This window comes from Balaenoptera acutorostrata, chromosome 11, assembly GCF_949987535.1.
Source record: "Balaenoptera acutorostrata chromosome 11, mBalAcu1.1, whole genome shotgun sequence".
Lineage (NCBI taxonomy): Eukaryota > Metazoa > Chordata > Mammalia > Artiodactyla > Balaenopteridae > Balaenoptera > Balaenoptera acutorostrata.
The window spans coordinates 84,621,474-84,647,535 of record NC_080074.1 but is presented as its reverse complement, the minus strand read 5'-3'; the positions used below and the strand labels follow the sequence as shown (position 1 = coordinate 84,647,535).

At 38.6% G+C, this 26,062-nt stretch overlaps 1 protein-coding gene across 3 annotated transcripts in view; it reads right to left on the bottom strand.

Moving 5' to 3' along the window:
* The window catches only part of ITPR2 (inositol 1,4,5-trisphosphate receptor type 2), a 521,140-nt gene that overhangs the window by 387,716 nt on the left and 107,362 nt on the right, over window positions 1–26,062 (bottom strand). For all 3 annotated transcript variants that reach the window (XM_057555894.1, XM_007194868.3, XM_007194867.3), the window contains exons 6-10: window positions 22,299–22,397; window positions 21,944–22,027; window positions 21,502–21,648; window positions 17,203–17,298; window positions 4,305–4,349 (exon numbers count right to left, since the gene is read on the bottom strand). In XM_057555894.1, coding sequence (XP_057411877.1) covers window positions 4,305–4,349; window positions 17,203–17,298; window positions 21,502–21,648; window positions 21,944–22,027; window positions 22,299–22,397 — 471 coding nt within the window. The remainder of the gene's footprint in view (window positions 1–4,304; window positions 4,350–17,202; window positions 17,299–21,501; window positions 21,649–21,943; window positions 22,028–22,298; window positions 22,398–26,062) is intronic.

Below are 26,062 nucleotides of genomic sequence, written 5' to 3'. Positions count from 1 at the left end.
TAATGGTTCGCCAGCTTCTCTAGCTCCTGGGGGCCCTGCCCGCGGCGCACGGCAGGGAGCCTCCAGCTACACCGTCTCCGTTGCCTCATTTGTGAGTCATCGCATTTTCAGCAGAGACATCACGTAGCAATTCTGCTGTGAGGAGCCAGAGACATTCGGTAAGAAACAATGCATGCGTTTTCAGGGCTGATTCAGACCTGTGGCCACGGCAGCATAACGATGTGTAGGCATCTGTGTTTTGGTCCAGACCCTCTGGGGCTCTCACTGCAGACTTTCTGGAACAGACACAACCCTGCCATTTAAAGCTGCAAACACTTCTCTTGCCACGGTTCCTTGACAATCGGGTGCTCTCACACTAATTCCCAATATGACCCTTTTTTCTTGCTTTTCCTTATCATCTTACCACTGATGAATACATAGTAAACTCAAAGAAATCTGCGGGTCTTCTTTCAGAATCTGGTACCCTCCCCCAAAAGAAAAATCCTACAGAATAGGATTTTCAAGTCTATTTCAGCAAAGTTTCATGCTTCCTAGAACATTTCTGTTTAATGTATGTTTTTGCACAAAGACGGATGGTTCTCAAAGGGAGAGAGTTTGGCTCCCCAGAGACATTTGGCAATTTCCAGAAACACTTTTAGTTGCCACAACTTGGGCGGGGGATGGGGGATGGAGAACAGGGAGACCACTCCTGGTGTCTAGTGAGTAGAGCCCAGAGATACTGCTAAACATCCTACAATGCAGAGAACAGCCCGACCACAACCAAGAATGATCTGGCCCGAGTATCAATATACCAGTATTGTTGAGGCTGAGGATCCCCAGCACAGACAAAAGACGTTCCCTGGAAAAATCAGATCACATTCCACATAAATAAGGTAATGTTAAAATGGGTGGTGTTATTCCAGAAAAATCTCCTTCAAAGAGCCATTTGAAAAGATGCCGGTTTTCACGGAGAGAAAACTAACGACTTTCAGGTTCCCAGCTGGGCTTGATACAGTTCCAATATTTACAGGGTCCCTGTGGATGCTGTACATTTGTACGATTGGAAATAACAGGCTTCTTTGTAGAATAAATACAGCTATTTGGGTCTTAATGGGAGCTCTGACACACTCCGCCTCATTTCAGCTGCACCATCCATTAACCTCTGAAACTTCAAAAATGGAAGGCAACATTTGATAAAGGTTTCTAAATTACAGGAAAACTATTAACTGGATATTAAATAGACAACATAGGGAAAATGAGGAAAGAAAATAATTAGCATGGTGACAGGGAACTCAGCGTTACTGGAACCCAGATCTGAGGTGAGATAGCATTGTTTTGGGAAACTGATTTCATTTTTCACAGGCTACACTCTAAATGCTCCTCTGTTTTCTTTCTTAGACAGAAACATCATTATTGCTAGGTGGTAAATGGCGTATAGAATGAGAAGCCATATTGTTAGCTTTACTGTTTCATATTCTCAGTTTTATTTACTTTCAAGCTAGGGGTTTCAGAGAGAATGAAATCAGATGTCTCCAGTTGGATATGTCTCTGAGAGGACAGATGAGATCCAGTCATAAAATCCTACAACAGAAGCAAACCCACCTATGTTGTATGCAATTAAAGTATTGCTAGTAACACTGCTTAAACAGAAGAGCGCTCTTTCTCACCTTTAAAGGAGGATAAAGAAACTGTACTTCAGGATACAAAGGAAAAAAATTTAGCAAGTCTAATCAAAAGCTTGATTAACACAAAGAGTAAGTTTCACGATGGATTTATTACTTATTTCTATGCTCTGTGCTGCTCCATAAACCTTCATTCACTATTTTCTCCCCCTCAGCTCTGCCCAGAATCATCAGGAGCATCTCCAAATGGTATGTAGCCAAAAGGAGATGAGCCAGAGATTTAATTCAATTGCACAATTTGAAGCTTTGATATGATGCCCTTTAAATAGAAACAACTTACATTTTTAGCCTACTAACATCTTTTATTCAGAGAGTTTTCCATTTGTCGGCTGGCATTTTATCCCCATGGCATGCAGGGCAAACATCCTTATCCTATCAGACAGGTGAAGAAACTGAGTCTCAGGAAAGCTATCTGACTTGTCCAAGGCTACACAAGTTCACAGTGGTGCTACAGTAGAGCTCCGCTGTCTCTACAGCATGCTCAAGAAGTCACATAGAATATCACAGAAATAAACCTTGACAAAGAGAAAAGCAGTCCCCGACATCCGACAGCTGGCCTGGTGTATGAGCCGGGCCTTGGTGTTGCTAGGAGCTGGCCTGACACTCAAGCTGGGCCATGCTGTTCTCCTGGTGAATATGGACAATTTCACAAAACAGCAACACCAGACAAGGTCACTTCATGACTGGAATGGATCAAGACAAAACACCACCACTCCATAACCATATCTGAACACCGACAGACTGTGAACGTTGTTCAAGCCACAGAAAATGACAATCCTGCTCCTCTCCTCTAGCGAATATGAGCGACTGCTGCTTCTTTAGCAATTATAGATCTAGCCTGCCCTACCCACAGATAAAATGTATTAAGATACCTCCTCTTCCTGACAGCACTCCCATCCACAGCAAAGCCCCGCTTCTTTAAATCGTCCCCAAAATCAATCGCACAAGCCCAGTTCCTATAAGACGTTCTTTCTAACACCTTCTTACTGAGAAGCAGCACAGTTCCCCATAGTGTGCGTGCAGTGAGTTATAAACACCACGTGTATGGGTATTTTCCTGGTGGTCTCTGGCTGGAAACCACTGAGACCATCGACAAGCTTATAGGAAGAACAAAAGAAACTATGATTCACACTTTGCTTTTTAAACATGGCTACTGATAGCATTTTCCTAAATCATAGGAAGGTAAGGACCCAACAATCCTGGTGCAGCTATTTGAAAACCAGGGGGAGAAAGGCCCGCACAGGAGGATAAAATTGAATCATAAATAAAAGATCCAATGGATCTAACAAACCTTCTTCTATATTTAAAGACATTTTGACACAAGTTAAAGTTTTCACTGGGTCAGTGACCTGATGCTTCAGCTTATTTCTATTGTAAACATGATAATCATATGGAGAGAGGAGTCAACCAGGATTGACTCAGGTCTGGAAATTCTTATTTGACCCATCTCCCCCATATCCTCCTAAAACGTAAATCTGTGCGCCAATGTAAAACAGTAGTCATTTGAATGAAACATTCCAACTGTTTCTATCAAAGAGCAGAATGTGGGGTGATGCGGTAATAATACCTACCCATTCCAAAAGGGATGGCAAAATTCCTAACAAAACTGTATTACAGACTGTGTCTATTTTATATCAAAATATCTGGCTAAATTGCTTTTAAAGAAATCCAGCCCTGCTGAGAGTCACACATAGAAAAGGCAGTAGACACCATGGGGCAGCGGACAGTAGCTGTAGGAGTATCAAAAATATTGATATAACAACAATAATAAAAATGATTGATAATAGGAAACACCAAAAAAAAAAAATAGGAAATACCAAATGATAATAGGAAACACCAAAAAAAAAAAAAATCCAGGCTTTATTTGGATCACATCAAAATATCCTGAATTTCTGAATTTTTTAATAAGTTTCAGGTGTACAGCATTAACAATTCGACATCTTATATACTACAAAGTGATCACCGCCACAAGTCTAGTTGCCATCTATCACCATACAGTTTCACCCATAACCCACCCCCATCCCCACTGGTAACTCCCTTCCCCGATGAATTTTTTTATTGAATTAAATCATGTTGTCATTGTTAAGTCATATTTTTTCCAAATTATGATGAGATGAGCAGGATAAATAATAATAAGTATTTTTAGTGAAAACTGGCTTTAAAATAAAATTGCGATTTTTTTTTTGAGTAGCACACTGTAGATTATTAGAAATTAGAATTATCTAGTTACTGAACACTTCAATTTCTCCCCATAAATAGAAACCAAATTATTTTGAATTGAAGAGGATTGTTCTGTTGTCCTATTTTAATATTATGCCACAATTCCATTCCTCCTTCCTAATTTCTATGAACTTCTGAAAACTAAACCTAGACCCACCATACCTCCCAAATCCAGTTGCCTTCAGCAATCTATCATAAGTGGCCTCCAAGTTGCTGGAAATCTCCCTAAACACCCACTTCTGGTCATGTTCTTATAATCTAAGCCAAATCATCATTTACTTTTTATCTTCGATCCACAGCCTCTACTTGGAGAATCTCTCTCAGAGCCCTAGTCTTCAAATTTTCTACTAACTTTTCAATTTGTTCATATAAAATATAAATAACATGCTTGTATTTGATGGGGAAAAAAACAGTTCTACTCACCACATTTTTTCCTTCATTTTGGGCATCTCGATAATCAGGGTTAAGCTAAAAAACAAAAAACAAAGCTACTTTTGAATTGCTATTAAAAGCACATTAACAAGACCAGTGATCTTTAATTCCAGTTCACTACTGTACGCTTAACTAAGTTTAACATAAAAAGAGGCTAAGAAAGAAACGGTTAGTAAATGCCTTCAAACCCTAGTTGCAGGAGACAAGAGTTAAAATGCCAAATTTATGGCCTTTGTTTGTATCAAACATTGACATTTTTGAACAAGTGAGAGCTGACAGTCTCACCACCTCTTAAGAAGCATTCAAGAGAGTTCATTTTGCCCACCACAAAATCTGCTATTGACCAATAATGCAGACACCGATTTCTAAAAATAGACCAAAGGCAAGTTTTAACAATGATTCAAGATCATGCTCCATGTGCTATACACACAAGAAAAGAAAGTCAAGCAAAAGAGGATCTATATATCAGCTATGTCAGCTAATGCATGAGGACTATTTAAACTAACAAACAAGAACACATGTCTCAAACAGATGGAGAGATAGAGAACAGTATGGAGGTTCCTTAAAAAACTAAAAATAGAACTACCATACGACCCAGCAACACCACTACTGGACATATACCCTGCGAAAACCGTAATTCAAAAAGAGGTAATCCATAATACCACAATGTTCATTGCAGCTCTGTTTACAATAGCCAGGACATGGAAGCAACCTAAGTGTCCATCAACAGATGAATGGATAAAGAAGATGTGGCACATATATACAATGGAATATTACTCAGCCATAAAAAGAAACGAAATTGAGTTATGTGTAGTGAGGTGGATGGACCTAGAGTCTCTCATACAGAGTGAAGTAAGTCAGAAAGAGAAAAACAAATATCGTATGCTAACATATATATATATGGAATCTAAAAAATAAAAAAGGTTCTGAAGAACCTAGGGGCAGGACAGGAATAAAGATGCAGACACAGAGAATGGACTTGAGGACACAGGGAGGGGGAAGGGTAAGCTGAGACGAAGTGAGAGAGTGGCATGGACATACATACACTACCAAATGTAAAATAGATAGTGGGAAGCAGCCACATAGCACAGGGAGATCAGCTTGGTGCTTTGTGACCACCTAGAGGGGTGGGATAGGGAGGGTGGGAGGGAGACGCAAGAGGGAGGGGATATGGGGATATATGTATATGTATAGCTGATTCACTTTGTTGTACAGCAGAAACTAACACAACAATGTAAAGCAATTATACTCCAATAAAGATGTTAAAAAAAAAAAAAAAAACACATGTCTCTGGGTTGGACTGTGGAGTTTAGGGGTCATCCCAATGAGAAAGCATGAGTTCTGGACAGGCTGCCTGTTGACCCACACATTTCCAGCTGCTTAGCATCCGTAACTCCTGACTCCCACCTGACTACACAGTTTCAAAAAGATGTCCTCGCTGATCATTTGTAGAGCATCTGGTTTAGAAGGTGTTTTCTCAAAATAACAAGTTGTCCAATTGAATGTAATCCTATTAATGTGAATCAGTTGGTGTATACAATACGCAACCCCAGGGAATTAAAGTCACCATTTAAGATGTAAGGCTGGGAGTCTTTCTCAGAATGACACTTGGCTAGTAGCTCTGAGGAATGCCCCTCCCAACTTATCACTAAATATTAACGACGGTACTGAAAATGATCAAAAACAAAGCAAAACACTCTCAATCTCATTGAACACTAAGGTTGAAAACCATCTAAACCCCAAATCATCAATGAATTGGCAGTCATTATAAAGCCGATAGTGCTGGGGGAGAGGCAATAACTCCCCAGTTGTCATCTCATGGCAAACCTCAACCTGACTTCAAGCTAGTGGCCAGGTGAACACAGTTCAGAAGATACTTGCTGCGGTTCCACTATGTGCCCCCAACCCAGAGACCCCGAGTATTCACCAGCCAAAGACCTACACCGAAGTGCTTCTCCATCACTGAGAAGCTGCTGTTTCCCCCATCCTCCCACCCACTGTCCACTACCTCTCTCTGTCTTCTCATGGCCAGAGAGATACAACAAAGCTCAGAAAGCAAATGGGCAGAAAGCGGAGGGAGCAGGTGATGGCAGAGGGCTTTCTAAGAAGCGCTGTCTGAAGAAAGGGCAAGAAGAGAAAGAACTGTAGCTGCTGTGGGCTGGAATGACACTGTGTGATAAAGGAAAAATAGCAGAGGGGCCGGGGAGAGAAGCAACTGCAAGAGAGCCCAGGGATGCAGAGTTGACACCTGCTGGAACTGGGAAGTACATCAGGACCCTGCAGGCTGCCCTGCAGCTGAAGATTTAGCAAGAGGATTGAGAAAAAAAGAATTGGAACAAAAAGACCGTCCACTCAACCGTTCTGCTTCTGCATAGAGCTCACTTGTCTGAGGACAATAAGGGAGGAAAGCAGGAAAAAACAACATGGGACTGGTTAAAAAGTATGTTAAAACGGGGGGGGGGGGATTCTTTCTCAGAGTCTTTCTGAATATTATCTATGGTATGATACAAAATAAATTTTCAGGAAATGGTTTGGCATATTCAGGAAAGTGCAAGTAAACATTGCCTCCATATGAAGGCAGCAGAAGATGAACAGCAAAAATATAATATAAAAATAATCAGATAAATAATAAAATAATATAAGAAATAATCACAATATAAAAAGAAGTTAAATTAAGGAGGATCTCAATAACAATGAGAACATAAATACAAAATTAAAGTCCATGTCGGCAGCAGGAACAAGCATAGTTGACATTACTGGAAATGAGTGATGCAAAGGATAAAAATGGAACAGCTATCTTTCACCATAGAGGAAAGGTGTAAAGAAATGAAAATTAGGAAAAAGGAAATAGTCATGGAGGACCAGAGAATGGGGTATCAACTAATAAGCAACCAGGATACTAGAAGGAAGAGAAAATCAGTGGAATACAAACAATAATCAAAGATTATGGAAAATAAAGCTCTCCTCAACTAAAGAAAGAACTGTGTATGCAGAGGTAACCATTTTCCAGGAAAATCAACTAAAACAGGCACATTCACTTGAGGATGATGGGAAAGGTGGGGGGAACAATGGTAGGGACATAAAATAGGGCCAGAAATTAGGCTTAGACAAAAATGCATATCATGTAGAAGGAGAATGGATGAACAAAATGTGGCATATTCAAACAGTGGAGTACTACTCAGCGATAAAATGATGGGCTGCCGATGTACACAACAAGGGTGGATCTCAAAAATATATACCATGGAATACTATTCAGCCATAAAAAAGAAGGAAATCCTGACATTTGCAACAACATGGATCGACCTTGAGGGCGCCGTGTTAAGTGAAATAAGTCAGCCAGAGATAGGAAAATACTGTATGATCTCACTTATATGTGGAATCTAAAACAAACAAACAAACAGAAAATGAACTTATAGAAACAGAGATCAGATTTGTGGTTACCAGAGGCAGGGGTGGGAGCGGGAGAGATCGGTGAAGGGGGTCAAAAGGCACGAACTTCCAATTATAAGAAAATAAGTCCTGGTAATGTGACGACGCATGGTGACTACATCTAATAATACTGAATTGCATATTTGAAAGTTGCTAAGAGAGTAGATCTTAAAAATTCTCATCACAAGAAAAAAAATTTATAACTATGTGTGGTGATGGATGTTATCAAGATTTACTGTGGTGATCATGTCAATATAGATATATGTCATATATGCATATCTCAAGTCATTATGTTGTACACCTGAAACTAATACAATGTTATATGTCAATTACATCTCGATTTTAAAGTGAAAGAAGCCAGACATGGTATGACTCCATTTATATGAAATTTAAGAACAGACAAAGCTAAACTGTGGTTAAACAAATCGGAAAGTGACTGTGGGTATAAGGGAGAGGAGTGGCTGGAAGGTAGAACCAAGTCCAAGAGCCACTGGACAGCAGTCTTTCAGTTTTCAGAGCAGACAGACAATGGGGGTGGGGGAGGGATGATAAAACAGGAATCCAGTTACAAGTTGCCTGTTGGTGCTAGGCCAGCAATTGGTGAGATCTGAGGCTGAACTTTATTTTTCTATAGAGATGCGTACCTCAGGCTCCTTAAATTCCCTTGAATTATGAATAAACGAATCAGTTCCAAAATAGTATTATTCCTGCTTTTGGAATCCAGCAGTGAAAGGTAGAAAGTGAAAAGACAGTGAATTAACAGGCCTCCTGTCTACCGATTAATCAAACTCAAAAAGACACACTTTTACTCAGTAGTAATGAAAGGTCAGCATAGTGCACAGAAGGGGTTTATTTAGCTCTTTTAGTCAAGGATCACTGTTTTAGGGAATTCCCTGGTGGTCCACTGGTTAGGAATTGGTGCTTTCACTGCCAGGGCCCAGGTTCGATCCCTTGTCGGGGAACTAAGATTCCCACATGCCATGTGGTGCAGCCAAATAAAAATAAAATAAAGTGACTTTAAAAAAAAAAAAGGATCACTGTGTTATATTCTTTTTTGTTTTCAGTTTGAAGAATTCAGACTTTTCTTTTTAAATTAAAAAATACATACTAAAATTATAGCTAAATTATATTCAAAAGATACGTAACATGTTTAACCAGGATACCTTATGGTCAAAGTTTTCATTCAGCAAGCAGTTAGACTAGTTGGTTAAAGACACTGTAAAGTATATTAACTTCATGCTGGAAGCCATGACATATCCATAACTATAATGTGTACAGAAACAGGAATTAACGTACCTAAGTCAAACAGGAGTCATGTATGCCCTTTAAGACAGAGGTCATATTCTACCTTAAAGACAATGTTACTTTCTAAAATTGTCTTCACACATTTCACCCTTTTAGGATCACCCAGATCAGTTCCTGAGGGATGTGTGTGGAACCGGATTCCAGACTCTGGTCTGGAAGGAAATGCCATGGGCCTTAGGAAAGGTCGCCTAACCTCCATGGAACTCAGGGTCCTCATCTGTAAAAGAGGAAAGTCTATGACTGAAGCCTAATCATACTAATTACATGTCATTAAATTTTATATATTCATGTCTTTGGCAACAATACTAAAGACGGTGCCGATCAGTTAGATTTCGCCTCATCTTGTGTCTCACAGGCTGCAATGTGGTCTTTTTTATATAAAATTATTGCTTCAGGGACTTCCCTCGTGGTCCAGTGGTTAAGAATCTGCCTTCCAATGCAGGGGACGTGGGTTCGATCTCTGGTCGGGGAGCTAAGATCCCACGTGCTGCGGGGCAACTTAGCCCGCGGGCCACAACTAGAGAGAAGCCCGTGCACCGCAATGAAAGATCCCAAGTGCCGCAACTAAGACCTGATGCAGCCAAATAGATAAAATTTTTTAAAATATATTAAAAAATAAATAAAATTATTGCTTCAGTAAATTCATTAAAGTGATAATAATGAGAAGGAGGAGAAGAAGAACAGGAAGACAAGGAAAGAGAAAGAGGAGGAGGAAGCAATCAAACAAATCTATGGCTACATAAATTCACCAATATTAACTAAAGGCCAAGTGAATATACGCTTCACTATATGTTTTAATTATACTGCTGATTTCCTACTCTAACCATAATAACCACAGTAATTAAGTAATTAGACTAAGGATGAATCCAAAAAACACATTTCTAAAGACGGGGAAAAAAGACATAGTGATGTGGAGATTCCTGAATCTTTTAGGGGTTTAAAGGAAATATTTCCTTATGTTAAAAAATAAATTATAAATCTGGCATTGGAGAGAGAGAGCTCTAATATGCTACTCAATCATTTACTCAATAAATATTAATAGAACATCTATAATGGACAAAGCATGGTGGCATATGGTATTTTAGCAAAGACAAAGAGAATATGGTCCCTGACCACAAGACCTTACAATCTAGGAGGGAAGAGAAGACATAAATACAGTTAGCAGTAATACAAAATAGAATGTGACAAGAGATATAAGACAGGAATGCATAATTTATAAATAATATAGGTCAGAAGAAGGAGGGATCTGTGGTGGGCAAATTTATTGAAGAATTATTCATGGAGAAGGTAGCATATGAGCGAAGCCTTGAAGGATAGGTAGAATTATTCAATATGACTGGGAGAGAAGGAAAGATTATCTATATAAAATTGATTCTCAACAAGGACCTACTGGATAGCACAGGGAACTCTGCTCAATGCTCTGTAATAACCTATATGGGAAAATGATCTGAAAAAGAATAGATATAGGTATATGTATAACTAAATCACTTTGCTGTACACCTGAAACTAACACAACATTGTAAATCAGCTACACTCCAATATAAAATAAAAGTTAAAAAAGAAAATAAAAATTAAAACTGCAAAAAAAAAAAAAAAAAAAAGAAGAAGAAGGAAGAGGGGGTAAACAGGACAGGCAGTGCAGGCAGAGCCAATGCCAAATAGGTGAGAAAATGAGCCTTGATGAGAGAAGACCCATAAATGTCATTTACGGAATACTTTTTATATGCTTTTAAAGTTCATTCATTTCCCCATATAATTATCCTATTAGAAGGGACCCTTAGCCCCATTTTCCAGAGGAGGCATCAAGTGAAGTACCCCATGCAAAGTCACACTGCTGGCGAGCGGCAGGGTTATTCAGAAGCACAGGTCTGAGGGCTCCAAAGCTACATCTTTTAGTCCTGATAGCATATAACTTCCCTCCCACCTCCATAACGAGGACTGGTGTGATCCAAGGTAGGAAGAGGCCGGGCCAATGGGGCTTTTTGCCACAGGCTAAAGGGTTTGCATCTTCAGAAAGATTTTGAATATCACTGGGAAAATGTCTGCAGAAACAGTGCATTAAAAATCCTCATTTGGCCATAATTAGTAGGAGACAGAGACAGATGATGAAAGAAGCAAAGTAACCAAGTGTGGGGTTCACGTAAGAGGTGGCAGAGCCCCAACGATATCAATGCTGAAATGGAAAGGAGAAAGTAGGTGCAAAAGATTTTGCGGAGACAGAGTCAGGAGAACCTGAATGCATAAACTGAGAGAGAAAAACACGTTTATCGCGACTCCCAAGTTTTTAACCCAGAGCTAAGAAAATTCACTCTCTGTGGGGAAACAGTTCCATCTTAGATATGATTATTGAGTTTCAATGGCAGTAGGATACCCGAGATCGAAGTCACGACCCACTGCAGCCACAGGAGTGAGTGACAGAGAAGAGAAAGAGCAAACAGTCACCACTAAGCTCTGAAGGGAGTCCTCATTTACGAGGCCAAAGAGGACCAGAATGAAGCCAGGTAGAGAGTGTGACTAAGTCAGAATAGAAAAGCGGCAGAGAGAGAGAGAGAGTAATACCATGAACACCTAGAGAGAGAAAGTCACGGTTGTACCACTTATCAAATTAAAGACAGCTGCAACTGTCCCTCTAACAATAGCAAGAAGCAGACCACAAGTTGTAAGTCCATAATTTTTGTTCATTTTTGTAAAAAAAAATGTTACTTTTTTATAATGAAATGTCTTTTGATCAATTTTTATTATATATATCATTGAAGTTATAAAATCATCACATGTGGATTTGTAAATAATAATATGTTCCTCTTTCGAATGACCAGGCATTTCAGAGCCAACCTATTATGCTGATTGTTAGGTATAGAAAAGAACAGAAGGGAAAAATAACCTTTACTGTATGCTTATATGTGCCAGGCATCATTTCTATTTTGATATATATTTATACATGTGTATAGGGTCTGGTATGTATATTCCTCTATTATATATAAATATTGTATGTCTATGTATATATATGTGTGTGATATGTGTGTGTGTATAGAGAGAGAGAGAGAGAGAGTGAGAGAGAGAGTCCCTTTTCATATATTATGGCTGGTACATTTGATAGAGAACTAAACATTGGGCTACTTAAAGCTACAGCCCTAATATGCATAAGATTCTATGCTAATGTACAGGTTCTTGAGTACAAAGTTTTTACCTAATTAATTAAATCCAAAGACTACTGTATAGTTAGGAAATAAGTGTTTACTGCCATCTGGTGGAAGTCCGGACTATCTACAAACAAATGAGCTAGCAGTCTTTAAAAGGGCAACTATAAAATCTTTAACAAAATTATTTTGCACTAGTCCCTCCATCTTGTTTTGGAAAGGATCATCAAAGGTTATTGCTTTAATAATACCCAAAGAAAGAAAATGCAGCAGATCAGAAATTATGATATTTGATTTATCATTCTCCCCATGGCTGTAGAAGAACTATGTACTAAGGCTCCCATATTATCCTGTTCAAAATATGATAAATTTACTTTCTGCCCCACAGACATGGTTGTGAACTCTCCTGAACCAATAAGGTGATACAAGAAAAAGATCTATAGCAAAATGGCACAGAGTGTGCTGACACTAAAAGCAAAACTGTCCTGTATATTAAAAGCAAAAATACATGACTGTTTACTTTCCCCTCATGTCACCTAATTTCTTGTATGGCCCACAGAAACTGACATTATAGGAAGACAGCCTAATAATACAGTACTGCAATGCATTATCTGATGCATCCACAAATGCCCTGATTACCTAATTCATAATTAAATACTTTTTTCCACATTTTGTCCATGAGTTTCTAGCACTGCATATTACTCAAAAATAAACCTTGAATTCCCTAAGACAATACTGTTGGAGATATTCAAATTGAATAAGGGTCCATTTCTAAATGTTGGTTCACTTTAGTAACTTAGAGAATAAAATCTAAACAGTGTTATATCACTGTCCTAATTCCTAGATGTCTTCCACAATTCACACACATATACACACACAAAATATGGTGCTATTCTTGAATAGCTTGCAATTTATGTGCTTTGTCTCTATAGTTAGACTACAGAATCTTCATCATACGAATGGTCTAATTTTCTTTAGTTAGTTCCCCCTTCATTTCTAAACAAACAATAAGCTTATTACATTTTTCTGAATAACTTAGCCACCCAGTAAGACTGGTTAAACAGAATATCATGTCATGGAAGTGTAAGTAAAAATTTTAGGTGTTTTTTCTCACATATGCTTACACTTAAGGTTGCAGCCCTTTAAACTTACTGTGAGATTTATCATGGTCTTCTATAGATGTTAATAATGTAAACATTACACAAAACCAGTTATCTCAGATGTTTATGTGTGCTGGAAACAATTGCAAAAGAGATGCCCTAGTGATGAGTTAATCTAATTCTCCTCTAGATTGCAAATTCTTAAAGAACAAGGACAAAATGTTAATCATCTTTGGTTTTTTCACAATAACAAAGTAGTGTTTCCACCTAGTAGACTGTCAATAAAAAGTTGTGTAATTTCAGTATAACAGAGATCAGGGTTTCTCAACATTGGCACTACTGGCATTTGGGGCCAGATAATTCTTTGTTGTGGGGTCTGTCCTGCACATTATAGGATGTTTAGCTGCATCCCTAGCCTCTACCCATTAGATACCAGTAGCCACCTCTCCCCAACAGTGACAATAAAAATGTCTCCAGACATTGCCAAATATCCCCTGGGGACAAGATCACCCTCGGCTGAGAACCACTGATAACGGATGAACCAAGGCAAGTGTAGCATTCAGCCTGGATACTATCATTAATCTTGTTTTTTAACTTTGGACAAAATAAATCACCTCTTTGAGCCTGGGTTTCCTTTTCTGTAAAGTGAAATGATTGGATATGCACCTCCTTGTCTCTATGATTCATTCATTAGACTATCCATTATTTACTGAATGTAAATTAAATGTCAGACACTGTTCTAGGCACAAGGTAGCCAGTGGTGAGCCTCTCAACTTTTTTCCCCATTAAGTTATCTGATTGACAAAGAAATGTCAGTTCTGGAAAATAAAAATAAATTTTAAAATAATAATAATAAACACTACTACATATTTTCTGTCTCTTTCCTCCCAGTGGAAGTGAAGGGACTTAACACTTACTGAATACCTTTTATGTACAAGGTGCTGAAAATTCACAAGATATTCCTTAATTCCAAAAAATCCCATGTAATATATATTATCACCTTGTTTACACACAAGGGAACTGAAGTTCAGAGAGGTTAACTATTTGCTTAAAGGCAGAGAGATTGTGAATGGTCTACCTGGGACTTTTCTTCCCACTACTCTAGGCCCTCTTTGCCACACTGGACAATATAAACACCATAAACTCAAAGGCAATCCGAGAATTACATCATCCAATTTACCAGGGGTGCCTCAAGCACATTAAATTAATATTTTAAATTATAAATCAGTGTGCTGAGAGTGGAAAAGCTGGGGGAGAAGAGTAATACAGCGCCAAATCCTGCCCTGTGATAGGTCCTTCCCTTTTAATACAAAAAGAGCTGATCTACCTTACTTTTTCTAAAGTTACTTCATAAAAGTCTGTCTAATTGGACTCTTACTCTCCTTTTATTAATATTTCTCCCCCTTCGCAGTCACTGTATGAAAACTCAGTCAGCACTTCTTTCTGCTTCCTGACTTCCTCATCCCTTCCTCCAACCCCTGCATTCCGGTTTCCATTAAAAATGTTCTCAGTGAAGTCACAGATGACCCCATTCTTGCCAAATATTGTAAAGACATTTTGTTCCTGACCTTTTCGGTAGCGTTCCCCCCCTTGCTGAAACTCTTATCTTCCCTTGCCTGGCATCTGTGACTCAGCCCATTTGATTTTCCAGTTGCTTCTATGACTTCTCAGGCTGCCAGTCTTTCTAATTTTACTTAATTTTAAGGATATTAACTTTAATTTAAATAACCAATGTGTGGCTGGTGGCTACCATATTGGACAGTGCCACTCTGGAGGGGTCTGCTTTGAACACAAATTATTTAGAACACTGCTCTTTAAGTTACATATAAAACCCATTCTCCTTGGCTTAATATCCATGGCCAGAAATAAACAGCTGCCCTACATTTCTGGCCCCAGCACTCCCTTCCCACCTTGTAGCGCCACTTCTAAACTCACACACATCTTACGTGTGATACATGAATTATCCATAGGAAATGTACAATGCCACATACCTCCTCGCCCTCATTGCCTGAACACGCTTCCCACTCTTCCCCGTCTGCCTTCCTCGTCCACCAAGCAGCTGCCCTTCCTTGTACCTCCCTGGCCCCCTCTACCAAAGGTGTGTTGCTATTGAGTGCCTCCCCATCGCCAAAAGAATTTTAATCCTAATTTCTAATCTTTTATAGAACATCCAGTAGACTTTTCTAATTCTTATTTTAGACAAGATTCTCTTACCTTACTGCTTAAATTTTCACAGGGTTACTTTTCCAGAACAGTTACTTCGAAACATTTATGGTACAAGCAGCCCATAAATTGCAAAGCTCTATTTCATTTAGTCGAGCAGACTCATTGAAATTGAGTCAGATATTTATAAAAGCAAGAACAATCTCTACTTATCATATTATAAAATTAATCATGCCGGCATCCCTTCTTGGATGCTTACCATGGTCACACATGATGCCAAGCACTTCACCTCATTTCATTCTCTTAATATTCTTATTATACAAATATTGTGATTATCCCCATTTTCCAGGGGAGGAAATGGGAGTTTAGAGAGATTAATTTGCCCAAATATGGCTCCAAATGCCTCTCAGATACAAATCCCGAAATTTTCTTCTTCCCATTCTCTAAGCTTAGAGAAGCCTGAATAGCTTCTTCATATTCATTCATTCAAAAAATATTCACCAAATGCTTTTGAAGTACCAGGCACTGTCATAGGTGCTGGGTACACAGTGGTGATGTTACAAAAAAAAATCCCTGCCTTCAGGGAGTGTCCATTATGACAGAGAAAGTCAAAAAAATAAAATTTATGATAAGTGAGTTTGTGGGAAGTACTATAAAGAAAATCATCACAGATTAACATGATGGAGAGAGTAATAGGGTTGAGTTCCAGCTTAGACTGGGGTCAGCATGTTTATACAAATTTTTAGTAATACTAAAAATTCCAACACCAAATTTTGGTTTAGAATCCCAGAAGAAACTCTAAATTGAAAAACAGAGTTGAGGAGAGTAGAATGAATGGACATTTTCATACATCTGAAAACGTATTTTCTATACACTACCATATATAAAATAGATAAACAACAAGGATTTACTGTATAGCACAGGGAACTATATTCAATATCTTGTAATAACCTATAATGGATAAGAATTGAAAAAAGAATATAAGTAGATACATATATATATGTATGTATAACTGGTATACGCGAAACTAACACAATATTGTAAATCAACTGTACTTCAATTACAAAAAAGATTTAAGAAAAACTAAATTAAAAAATTAAATCAAATATTTTCAAAATTAGTTTTAAACCAGATAACCAAACTTTAATTAAATCATTGCTAAAACATCTGTACTATTGTATCTACCTACTCTCCATTCTGATTGTCAACATGCATTTAGTGGAGAAAGAAAAGACCCTTCTAAGTTTTTACCATTTTTATTGACAGTTTTAGGACAGTGCAGTATCTCAAGGAAAAAACCCTTTCCTCTCCAATGGTTTGAACAATGAAAGCCACCCACCAGTAAAAGAATACCCACAGAAGATCAACCAGAAACTATCTAGACTACACCACATTGACTATGCGCTGATCATGGCTCCAACGCAGACATTCTGAAAGAGTGAAGCTAAATAGCAAATCTCAGGACGCATCCCACACAGACGCAAATCAGATACCCCCTTCCAGATGCCCGTACAGCAAACTAACCACACGGTTCTGTTGTGGTGGTAGCTGCTGTTTTCATTTTCAAGACAAAAATTACTTTAAGGTTTTAACTAATGTTTACATTTTGAGAACAACTGACATGCCAATCCAGAACACGACAGGCAATAATGAAATGTGCATAATAACTGTTTCTTCAAATACAACATCTTCTGTATTGCCTATTCCACTATTTCAGAATCAGAGATTTAACAGCACTATATCCATTAATCTTACCTCCGCAGCTAAATAGTTCCCGGTTGCAAGATGTTTAAACCTGAACAAGCTGTTCCATTGTCCTGCACCTCCACGGCATGGGTCATGATGAACTACCTACAGACAAAAAGAGAAACGAAAATAATGGCTAAAAGACATGCATGTTCCTGGCCAGCAAATGCCAACAGTTTACATGGGGTGCCCGCCTGTTCATGCTAAACTTGTCAGATCTAATATACGTTTTCAGGAGGACAATGTGGCAGAAAAACAAAATTCCCCATAAATGAGTAATTGCACAGTTAACTCACTGGGCTTGCATGATTCTCCCACCTCACAGGTGCAAATACAGATGCCTTACTTCAAAAGACATGTTTCCCGGGCCAAAACTAGAAATACTGTGGGGTTTCCCCACGTTTGTTATTCATTCATTCTACAGATTATGAATGAATCTGTTGCCTACCACGTGTCAGGTACTCTTCTAGGCAGTAGGGGCCGCAGTAATGAATAAGACCAGAGCTTTCAATGAATAAGATTTGGCAAGTGCCAGGAGGAACTAAATAGAGCGCATGATTGGGTACCTAGAGTAGGCTACTTTCGATCGATACGGCAATCAGCATGGGCACTCTGGTGGATAAGAATGAGACAGTCATGCAGAGAGATTGGGAGAGATCATTCCAGGCAGAGAGAACCATAAACGCCAAGGCCTGGAGGTCTGGATTAACTTACTTCCTGGCCCTTTCCATGTGTTGCCTGTTTACTAACACCATGCCCTTTGATGCCTGTCCTAGAAACCTGTCTTGCCCCAGATGCTGAGCCACTAGGCTCACTGGGAATGAAAGTGGGGTCTGCAACTGTCACTTACGACAGGTGGCTCGGTGTCGTAGCAAAGCTCAGGTTTTCCAGTCCAAAGACGACTGTTTATGAGTCCGAGCTCCACCAGTTACTACGGTATGATCACAGCAAGTAACGTAACATCTTCAAGCCTGCTTCTTCATGTACCAAGTGGGTTTAATTCATAGGATTGTTGTGAAGATTAAATATCATAACGCATATTAGAGTGCTCAGATAAGTTCCCACTATTCTCCAACAGATTAATACTCTTTGCCTCCTTCTTCTCGTTCATACTGTTTGCCTCCAACCCCAGCATCAAATTCTGGGTGCTAACGTACAGGACTTTCTAATGCCTTTTGCTAGACTCCAGCTCCTATGTCTTCCGCTACTCCAAAAGCTCAATGAGGTAATGATGAAAATACTTCAAAGTGGGTGGTCTTACAAAAATGCTCCCCCTGTAGCCAAACACCTGCCCATCCTTCAAAGCTCAGTTCTCACATCGACCTTGTACCACCAATCCTTTGCTAATCCCACCAGCTACTGTGATCCTGTCAATGTTTGAACTCTTACTCCTTTTGCGAGAGGCATAGATATCTTTAAGAATCTGATCAAATCGAGTGGCTGTCTCACATACACACATACGCACACACACCTTTTGTATACCACTGCTAGAGGTTAACAAATAACTTGAAGCTCACCATGAATCACAGACTAAGAACTCCTGTCCTATACACTAGCGGGTCTAGCAACAGTAGTACAGCTCCCTAGGGGACAATTTGCAGATAGGGAAGGGAGGGTGTTTTCATGTATCACAGTGATTTTGGAGGGATGCTAGTGGCATGAATGGGCAGTAGCCAAGGCATTAAATATCCTGCAATTCACAGGAGAGTTCAGCATAGGCTAGATATTGTGTACAACACTCAGGAGCATCCCCGCCCTTCAAAGTGCTCCCCTGTAGCACAGGGGCGGGAAGCAGAGGCTCCTCTTAGGGCTCCAGTAAAGGTGGTGGCAGCTGCCTTGTGAAGGCTCCCACAGGGAGGAGTGGCTTCTGGCACTGCCAGATCTTCAGACAAGACCACATTCCCCGCCCCACTTTCTCCCACCCAGTCCTTCCAACAACGTTGAAACCTAATTTCCTGTATTAAATACCTCTCTGCTTGAAACACCTGATGCTCAGGCTTCCTGAGTGAAGCCTGGCTGATGCAGCGCACAATACAGAAACGTCCCATGGTGTTGCAGAAATAAACCTACCACAAATGTAAACTGGTAATGCTTTAACGTGTCATCATACTAGAAAGCTTTTACATCAAGTTATATGAAAAGGCGAATAATTTTAGAGCAATTCACTATGGAGAAGGAAGCTTAAATGAATCCAAGACATTGCCTCAAAATTATTGAACAATCTATTCACTCTCTCCATTCTGACTGCTCAATGGGACGCAGCATTTCCAACCACGCATTTTGTTGGAAAGGATTTCAGTGCAGAGGTACAATTACAGCAAAAGCTATAAAACTAATGGTAAATATATAAGAGGAGAGATTCAAAACTCCTTTTAACAGACTTAGAACCAAACATTGAATAGACAGAGACACGTGAAATGCAGGGAAGTTGCTATCTGACTTTTTCATCACTGTATTTTGCTAGTAAAGTTTTAAAATAATACTTCACATTATTGCTATCCCTATATTTTGAAAATTTTGGAAGCACAGTGATAAGAAAATGTATATTTTAATTATGTATTTATCTTCTGGTTGCCTGTTAACCTTTCTCTTACCCTGATAAGAGAAGTTGTGGGGTAGGCTTCTAGGAAGAATATCATGTAGTTTTGGTGGTGGCTGTTTTCCCCAGACCTTCTCAATTCCCTTCACTTACTGAAGGATATGGTCTCCAAATATATTGAAGGATATGGTCTCTTCTGAATGCTAGAGACTGAAAGTATGCCTCAACATGAGTGGGGTTTCAAGAAAAAAACTACGCTTTTGTGCTATTTCACCTCTATTCTAAACCATGTCATAACTTAGAGAATTATTTTGACGCTTCACTTATAATTAAGGCTCAGCTCATTTGCATAAACATGATACTTCCTCATTTTCTCTGTTTCAATAGTTTGGAATTTGCCTCATTATCCCTATTTCAATTATAGTGATTTCTTTTTTAAATCATGTACAAATAAGTCTATTTGTTATTACTTCACCTAATACTAGATATTATTTGAGGGCACACATTTACCTCTGCTCTTTCATTTTCCTGTACTTGTATAGAACGTCTTCTGATCCTCTTCTTCTACTTCTCTCAAATCCAAATGTATCCATCAAAGATAGATATAAATATTTTATCTTCTAAAGTAGGTACTTACATGTTGAAATACATATTGTTTTATATAAATTATTTTTCTTTTGTTTCTCCTTTATATTAGAATTTGGGCATTTTATTAACTTTTAATCATGAGACTATAAAATAATATTAAATATGAATTTCATTTTCATACATAGAGGAAGTATAACAAAATATATGCTGTAAAAGAGGGGTGATGAATTTGAAATGGTTGAGAACCACTGCTGTAGGGTCTGGATGTCCATTAAATCAAGATGGAACTTATCAGGTTGTTTGTAGTTAACTACATATATCTTATCTCTTCCATGGTACAGAAAGGTCCTTTAAAGAAAAATCCATACCTTACATTTTCTTAATTACTCTATCATATTGGCACACTTAAGCAAATACCTCTTTTAAATTTTTTGTTTGTTTGTTTATTTATTTATGGCTGTGTTGGGTCTTCGTTTCTGTGCGAGGGCTTTCTCTAGTTGCAGCAAGTGGGGGCCACTCTTCATCGCGGTGCGCGGGCCTCTCACTATCGCGGCCTCTCTTGTTGCGGAGCACAGGCTCCAGACACGCAGGCTCAGTAATTGTGGCTCACGGGTCTAGTTGCTCCGCGGCATGTGGGATCCTCCCAGACCAGGGCTCGAACCCGTGTCCCCTGCACTGGCAGGCAGATTCTCAAGCACTGCACCACCAGGGAAGCCCAAGCAAATAACCTCTTAAAGGATGATGAATTCTTAACTATGGGTCTCCTCACTCCAATAGAAACGGCATCCCCAGAAGACACAAATGTTCTTTTCAGTGACTGTGCACTTCAGATCCTCACTTACAGTGAGTCCTCCTCTCCATTTCAACTCCAGTGCCATTCGAGGCACAAGGCCTATAGTCTGATCAGTCTTGACAACACTTCACAATGGAATTTTAAAACGCTAAATCATATATATGCCCTTATTAAATGAGAGAGAGAGAGAGATGCCCCTGAGAAGATAGATAAAGGAAGTAGCAACATTTCAAACTGGTCACAGCAGTAAAGAGGTACAAGTGGGTTCACCAAAATTATTGTTTTATGGGTCTATCACAAATGACGGTTATAACAGTAAACCAATCAGCCTAGTGACCTTGTCTTATCGATATAAGTATTTATTAAAAGCCAGAAAATATTTACATACCTCTATTTCCCAGAGTGCTTTAGAACTGGTAGCAGAAGTGGCTGATTGACGCAAAGTTGTACGAAGGAAAATGTGCTGTTTTTTCTCATATTCATCACAAGTCAGAAACTTCTCTTGTTCCGCATGAAACAATCGAACAACATCACCCTAGAAAAACAGGTCAAGAAAACTATATTTCCAACAAAAGTTTGAACAAATAGACATAAGAAGTGGGTGTCTCTCTATAGTTTTGATACTCTGGGCCTTCTGCTAACACTTGGCTTTTAATGAGTATGTATAAATATACATTTCCAAATACAGGAGGGAAAACTCAATGTGAGTTTTAAGGTTTATAATCACATTCTAAACTTCAAACCTCAGTGAATACACAGGTTTTGCATCTAGAAGCTCAGTAAGACTACCTTCAATTCTTCCAGTAAATGTCTAGGTAGCACATACTTACCCCTTTTAGTACATCCTCTCGATAGGAACTATATTTCATGAATAAAGTGATTTTCCAGCTAGTGTTGCAATTAACAGCATTCACCTATTAATGAAGAAACATTACGTTATAAGACTGCAGATTCAATTTTATACCAGAAATTATTACTTCAACTAGTAGAAGGAGCAGAAAGAACAACTTCGGTATGTATGTCAAAAAACATCTTCAAAGGACCATCTGAAATCTACATGTACCTCAGGAATATTAACTAGCATAACTGGGCTGATGCTTATGAAAACAATGAAAGAAACTATGGAACTTTTTTTTCCTCTCATGAGAAAATCAACAAATTCATTTCCTTTCCTCCTGAACTTACCTCTTTACACCCTGGATTATCAAGAAGCTCTATGTTGCTGGCATGTAGTGGCTGTCCTGCATTCACGGGCATCAAAACAACTTTATCTCCAACAACGATCTGGGAATCAGAAATAAATTGCAATTGAGACACGGCATGGGTCTGTGGTGCTATATCTGAAGCTAAAAATAACTGCACAGAAGTCCTCGTTATTGACCTAACATTTGACCCATTTATCCTCCATATAAATTTTAATTCAATTCCTTTTCTCTTCGAGGTAAAATATCTTCTGATAAATGATTATATAATCATGTCCCACCATGCCTATCAGTCTGGATTCATAAAGCCGGTGTAGATACTTTTTTTTTTTTTTTGGCCACGTCGCACAGCATGCGGGACCTTAGTCCCCCGACCAGCGATCGAACCCACAACACTTGCAGTGGAAGCATGGAGTCAACCACTGGACCACCAGGGAAGTCCCTAGATCCTTGTCTTATTGGTCTCCTGTTTCAGTTAGAGCTTTCTTAATGTCAATAAATAGGTCAGCATCCCTCCACACCAGGTCTGATGCCATGTATACAGGAGATACAAAGAGTGAATGCACCTACCACAAATAAACCAATCTGCCTAAATATTAGAATCACTTCAAGTGCAAGTAGGAAATCTTATACATTTGTATTATCTCCAGAATTAAAAACAAATCTATTATATTTGATCTTCCCCATAGTCTCAGAAATTTATTAAACATTCTAATGTCATCTGGATTCAGAGAATGCAGAATCAAGTATGACCTTGTAGGAATACGTTTATAGTTTGGGCCTTGGGCAAATGGTTCACTTTTATCTTAAACACCCAACACTAATATTGCTCCTTAAATCTGGTGCTCATTTTTTTATCTCACTTTTTTTATTGGAGTACAGGTGCTTTACAATGTTGTGTTAGTTACTGCTGTATAATGAAGTGAATCAGCTATATGTATACCTATATCCCCTCCTTCTTGGACCTCCCTCCCTCCACCCCCATCCCACCCATCTAGGTCATCACAGAGCACTGAGCTGAGCTCCCTGTGCTATACAGCAGGTTCCCACTAGCTATCTATTTCACACATGGTAGTGTATTTATGTCAAACCCGATCTCACAATTCACCCCACCCTCCCCTGCCCCCCACTGTGTCCACATGTCCATTCTCTACATCTGCATCTTTATTCCTGCCCTGCAAATAGGTTCGTGCTCATTTTTAGATAAAAATTAAAATCAGTTATGGGAAAAGTGCTCTAAAGAAGTAAGTCTAAGTTGATTTTTTATTTATGCTATCATTAACAATGTCTGCTTCATCTTCAAGTATTTTTATTCATATCTCAAATTGTGGGGAAATGAAGTTGTGCTTTCTTAATGATAATAACGAAGTTATTTTATAGTTATTAAAGTTACTTTTGTTGTTAGGTTCTGCTAGAAGACTTATTATGGTAGTTACCTACACTCTCCTTCAGAGAATTGCTCACCATCTCAGAAATGAAAACCAACACCTTCCCTCTGCATATTTCATATCAACTAAATATTAGAATAGATTAGTAGACAACTGAGAAACAAATTAGGATTCAGACAGTAAAAACAGACAGAACTGCTTCTCCCTGGATCTGAACCTAGACCAAGACTTTAAGGAACACAATTTCACACTTTCAATATAAATTAACATTTAATAAATTATACACAGGAGTCTACATTCACCTATAGTGCTGTTGGCACAAACTATATCTGAAGATTCAAATGTGATAGAGAAGCCTCAAGCTCATTAATGGAGCAAAAGAAGGTTATCCTTTAGTTTGCAGGAATAGCTTCTGTTATTTATAGAACTGGTCCCTATTCACCATCCTGCCTTTCAAGTCCATAATCAGGCAGACGCTGTGACTCAAAATATCCATCACAGAAACTCTTTATACGTCCAGATAATTTTTATGATTTTTCATAAAGAAACTGTGTTGAGTGAGAGGATGAGGGGGCAGAACTGGCCTGTATTTGTGTAAAAGAGGGAAAGAGAGTAGGAGTGTATGCATAAGAAATTCTCCCAGTGGTTAACTGTAAAAGAGAGAACTGGGAATTGAGGACATGAAAAAAAAGGTAAGAGAGAGACTTTTCCCGATATATCTTTATATTGTTTTCTATCTTTGAACCATGAATTGGTACCCATTTTAAACAATTAAATTATAAACAAAAAATAAAAGTTAACATGACATAGACATATTTTCAACATCCCCTCAAAAAACAAAAACATGTGTTATTGCACATGACACCAAGGCAGCTCCAAGTCTCAGAATCATGTAGAAGCCTGAGTAGTCTTCCATACTATAAACACTGGGACTTGATACCACATTCTGCCAGTGCTATATCTGGTCTTCCAATTTCTTAAAGAACAATTCGATTTGGTTCACTGTCATTCTTATCTGTACCATACAAATATTAGCCAGTAAGTTGCTAAATATAATGCCATATTTTAGCTATTTCTTTCCAATTAAAAGAATACTTTTGATTGCACCTATATTCACTGCTCTAAGTCTTACTATTTATTATAGCTGTCTGTATGCTTTGGGCCAATCCCAAAGCTAGTTTTACCTCAAAACACCACCTGTAAAGTCTTATATAATTTTAAGAGACTAGCCATATAGCCAAAATGTCACCAACTCCAAGGATTCATAAGAATGGTATTCACAAGGAGAATCTAACATTAATTCACTAACTTCCAGGTCCTAGGTCTTGTTCTTGACAATGGTTACTTTGACTACCCACGCTGAATAAAACTTACAAATGAAATGGACAAGATGCTAATCATAAGATATAAAAAGAACAGTAAGAAGTGCCAGGAATAACACAAAAGTGTGTAATGAATAGTCTCTATTTTCAGGGAATTCACATCTACTTAGATCACTTGGTAAATATGGAACTCGGTCATATTTTCAGAAGAGTACAGGCATGGAGCCTGATCCGCTGGTAGGGTCAGATGCCTTCTGAGAAGTCACATAGTTAATACAGAACTCGAATTTTCTGCCATATCACATTCACCCTAGTGCACAAACATTTTAAAAAACTGCAATTCCAAAAGCACTTCTGTTGATTCTATGTTAACAGCCATGTAAGATTCACATTGGGATTTTACCGAAAGTGAAGAGCAATGTGATGCCACTGGCAGCTACCCTTCTTTTGAAGTGGCACCTGATGTGGTGAAAAGAACATTGCAATAGAAATCAAAACACCAGGGATCGAGTCCACCTTCACTAGAATTCCAAGGGGTCTAGTTTTGCAAAACAGCAAAATCTACTTGCTATTTAAAGAGACTCTTTCCCTAAGGGTTGGTTATTTTTTCTTGATTGAAAGATTATCTGGCCTTTTCTCCCCTTTAAAATCTGCCACCAATGTAAAGAACTAAGGCCTTCTTAGATCAAAGTTTTAAATGAAAAATTAACTACTCAATCAGGGAAAGATAAATGAAAATGAAATATTTATGAATTCTGCTCAAGGCTGTCCCCAGTGACTTTCTAACTGAGCAACAGCAAGTGAGGACTTCTATACAGCTGAGGAATCCATGAATCTATTTTCCCCCAAAACTATCCACCCCGAAATTCTATAAGATAAATGACAAAGGTGTCCTTAAATGGTAGAAACCACTGATTTTTGAGGATACGAGCATTTTTCTCCCCAGACTATCATCAGCCTCATTCTTACATTTCATTTTGGTCACTGAACATCTTGTGGATACATATAACCTAAATCGCAACTTAACTAATTGCTAA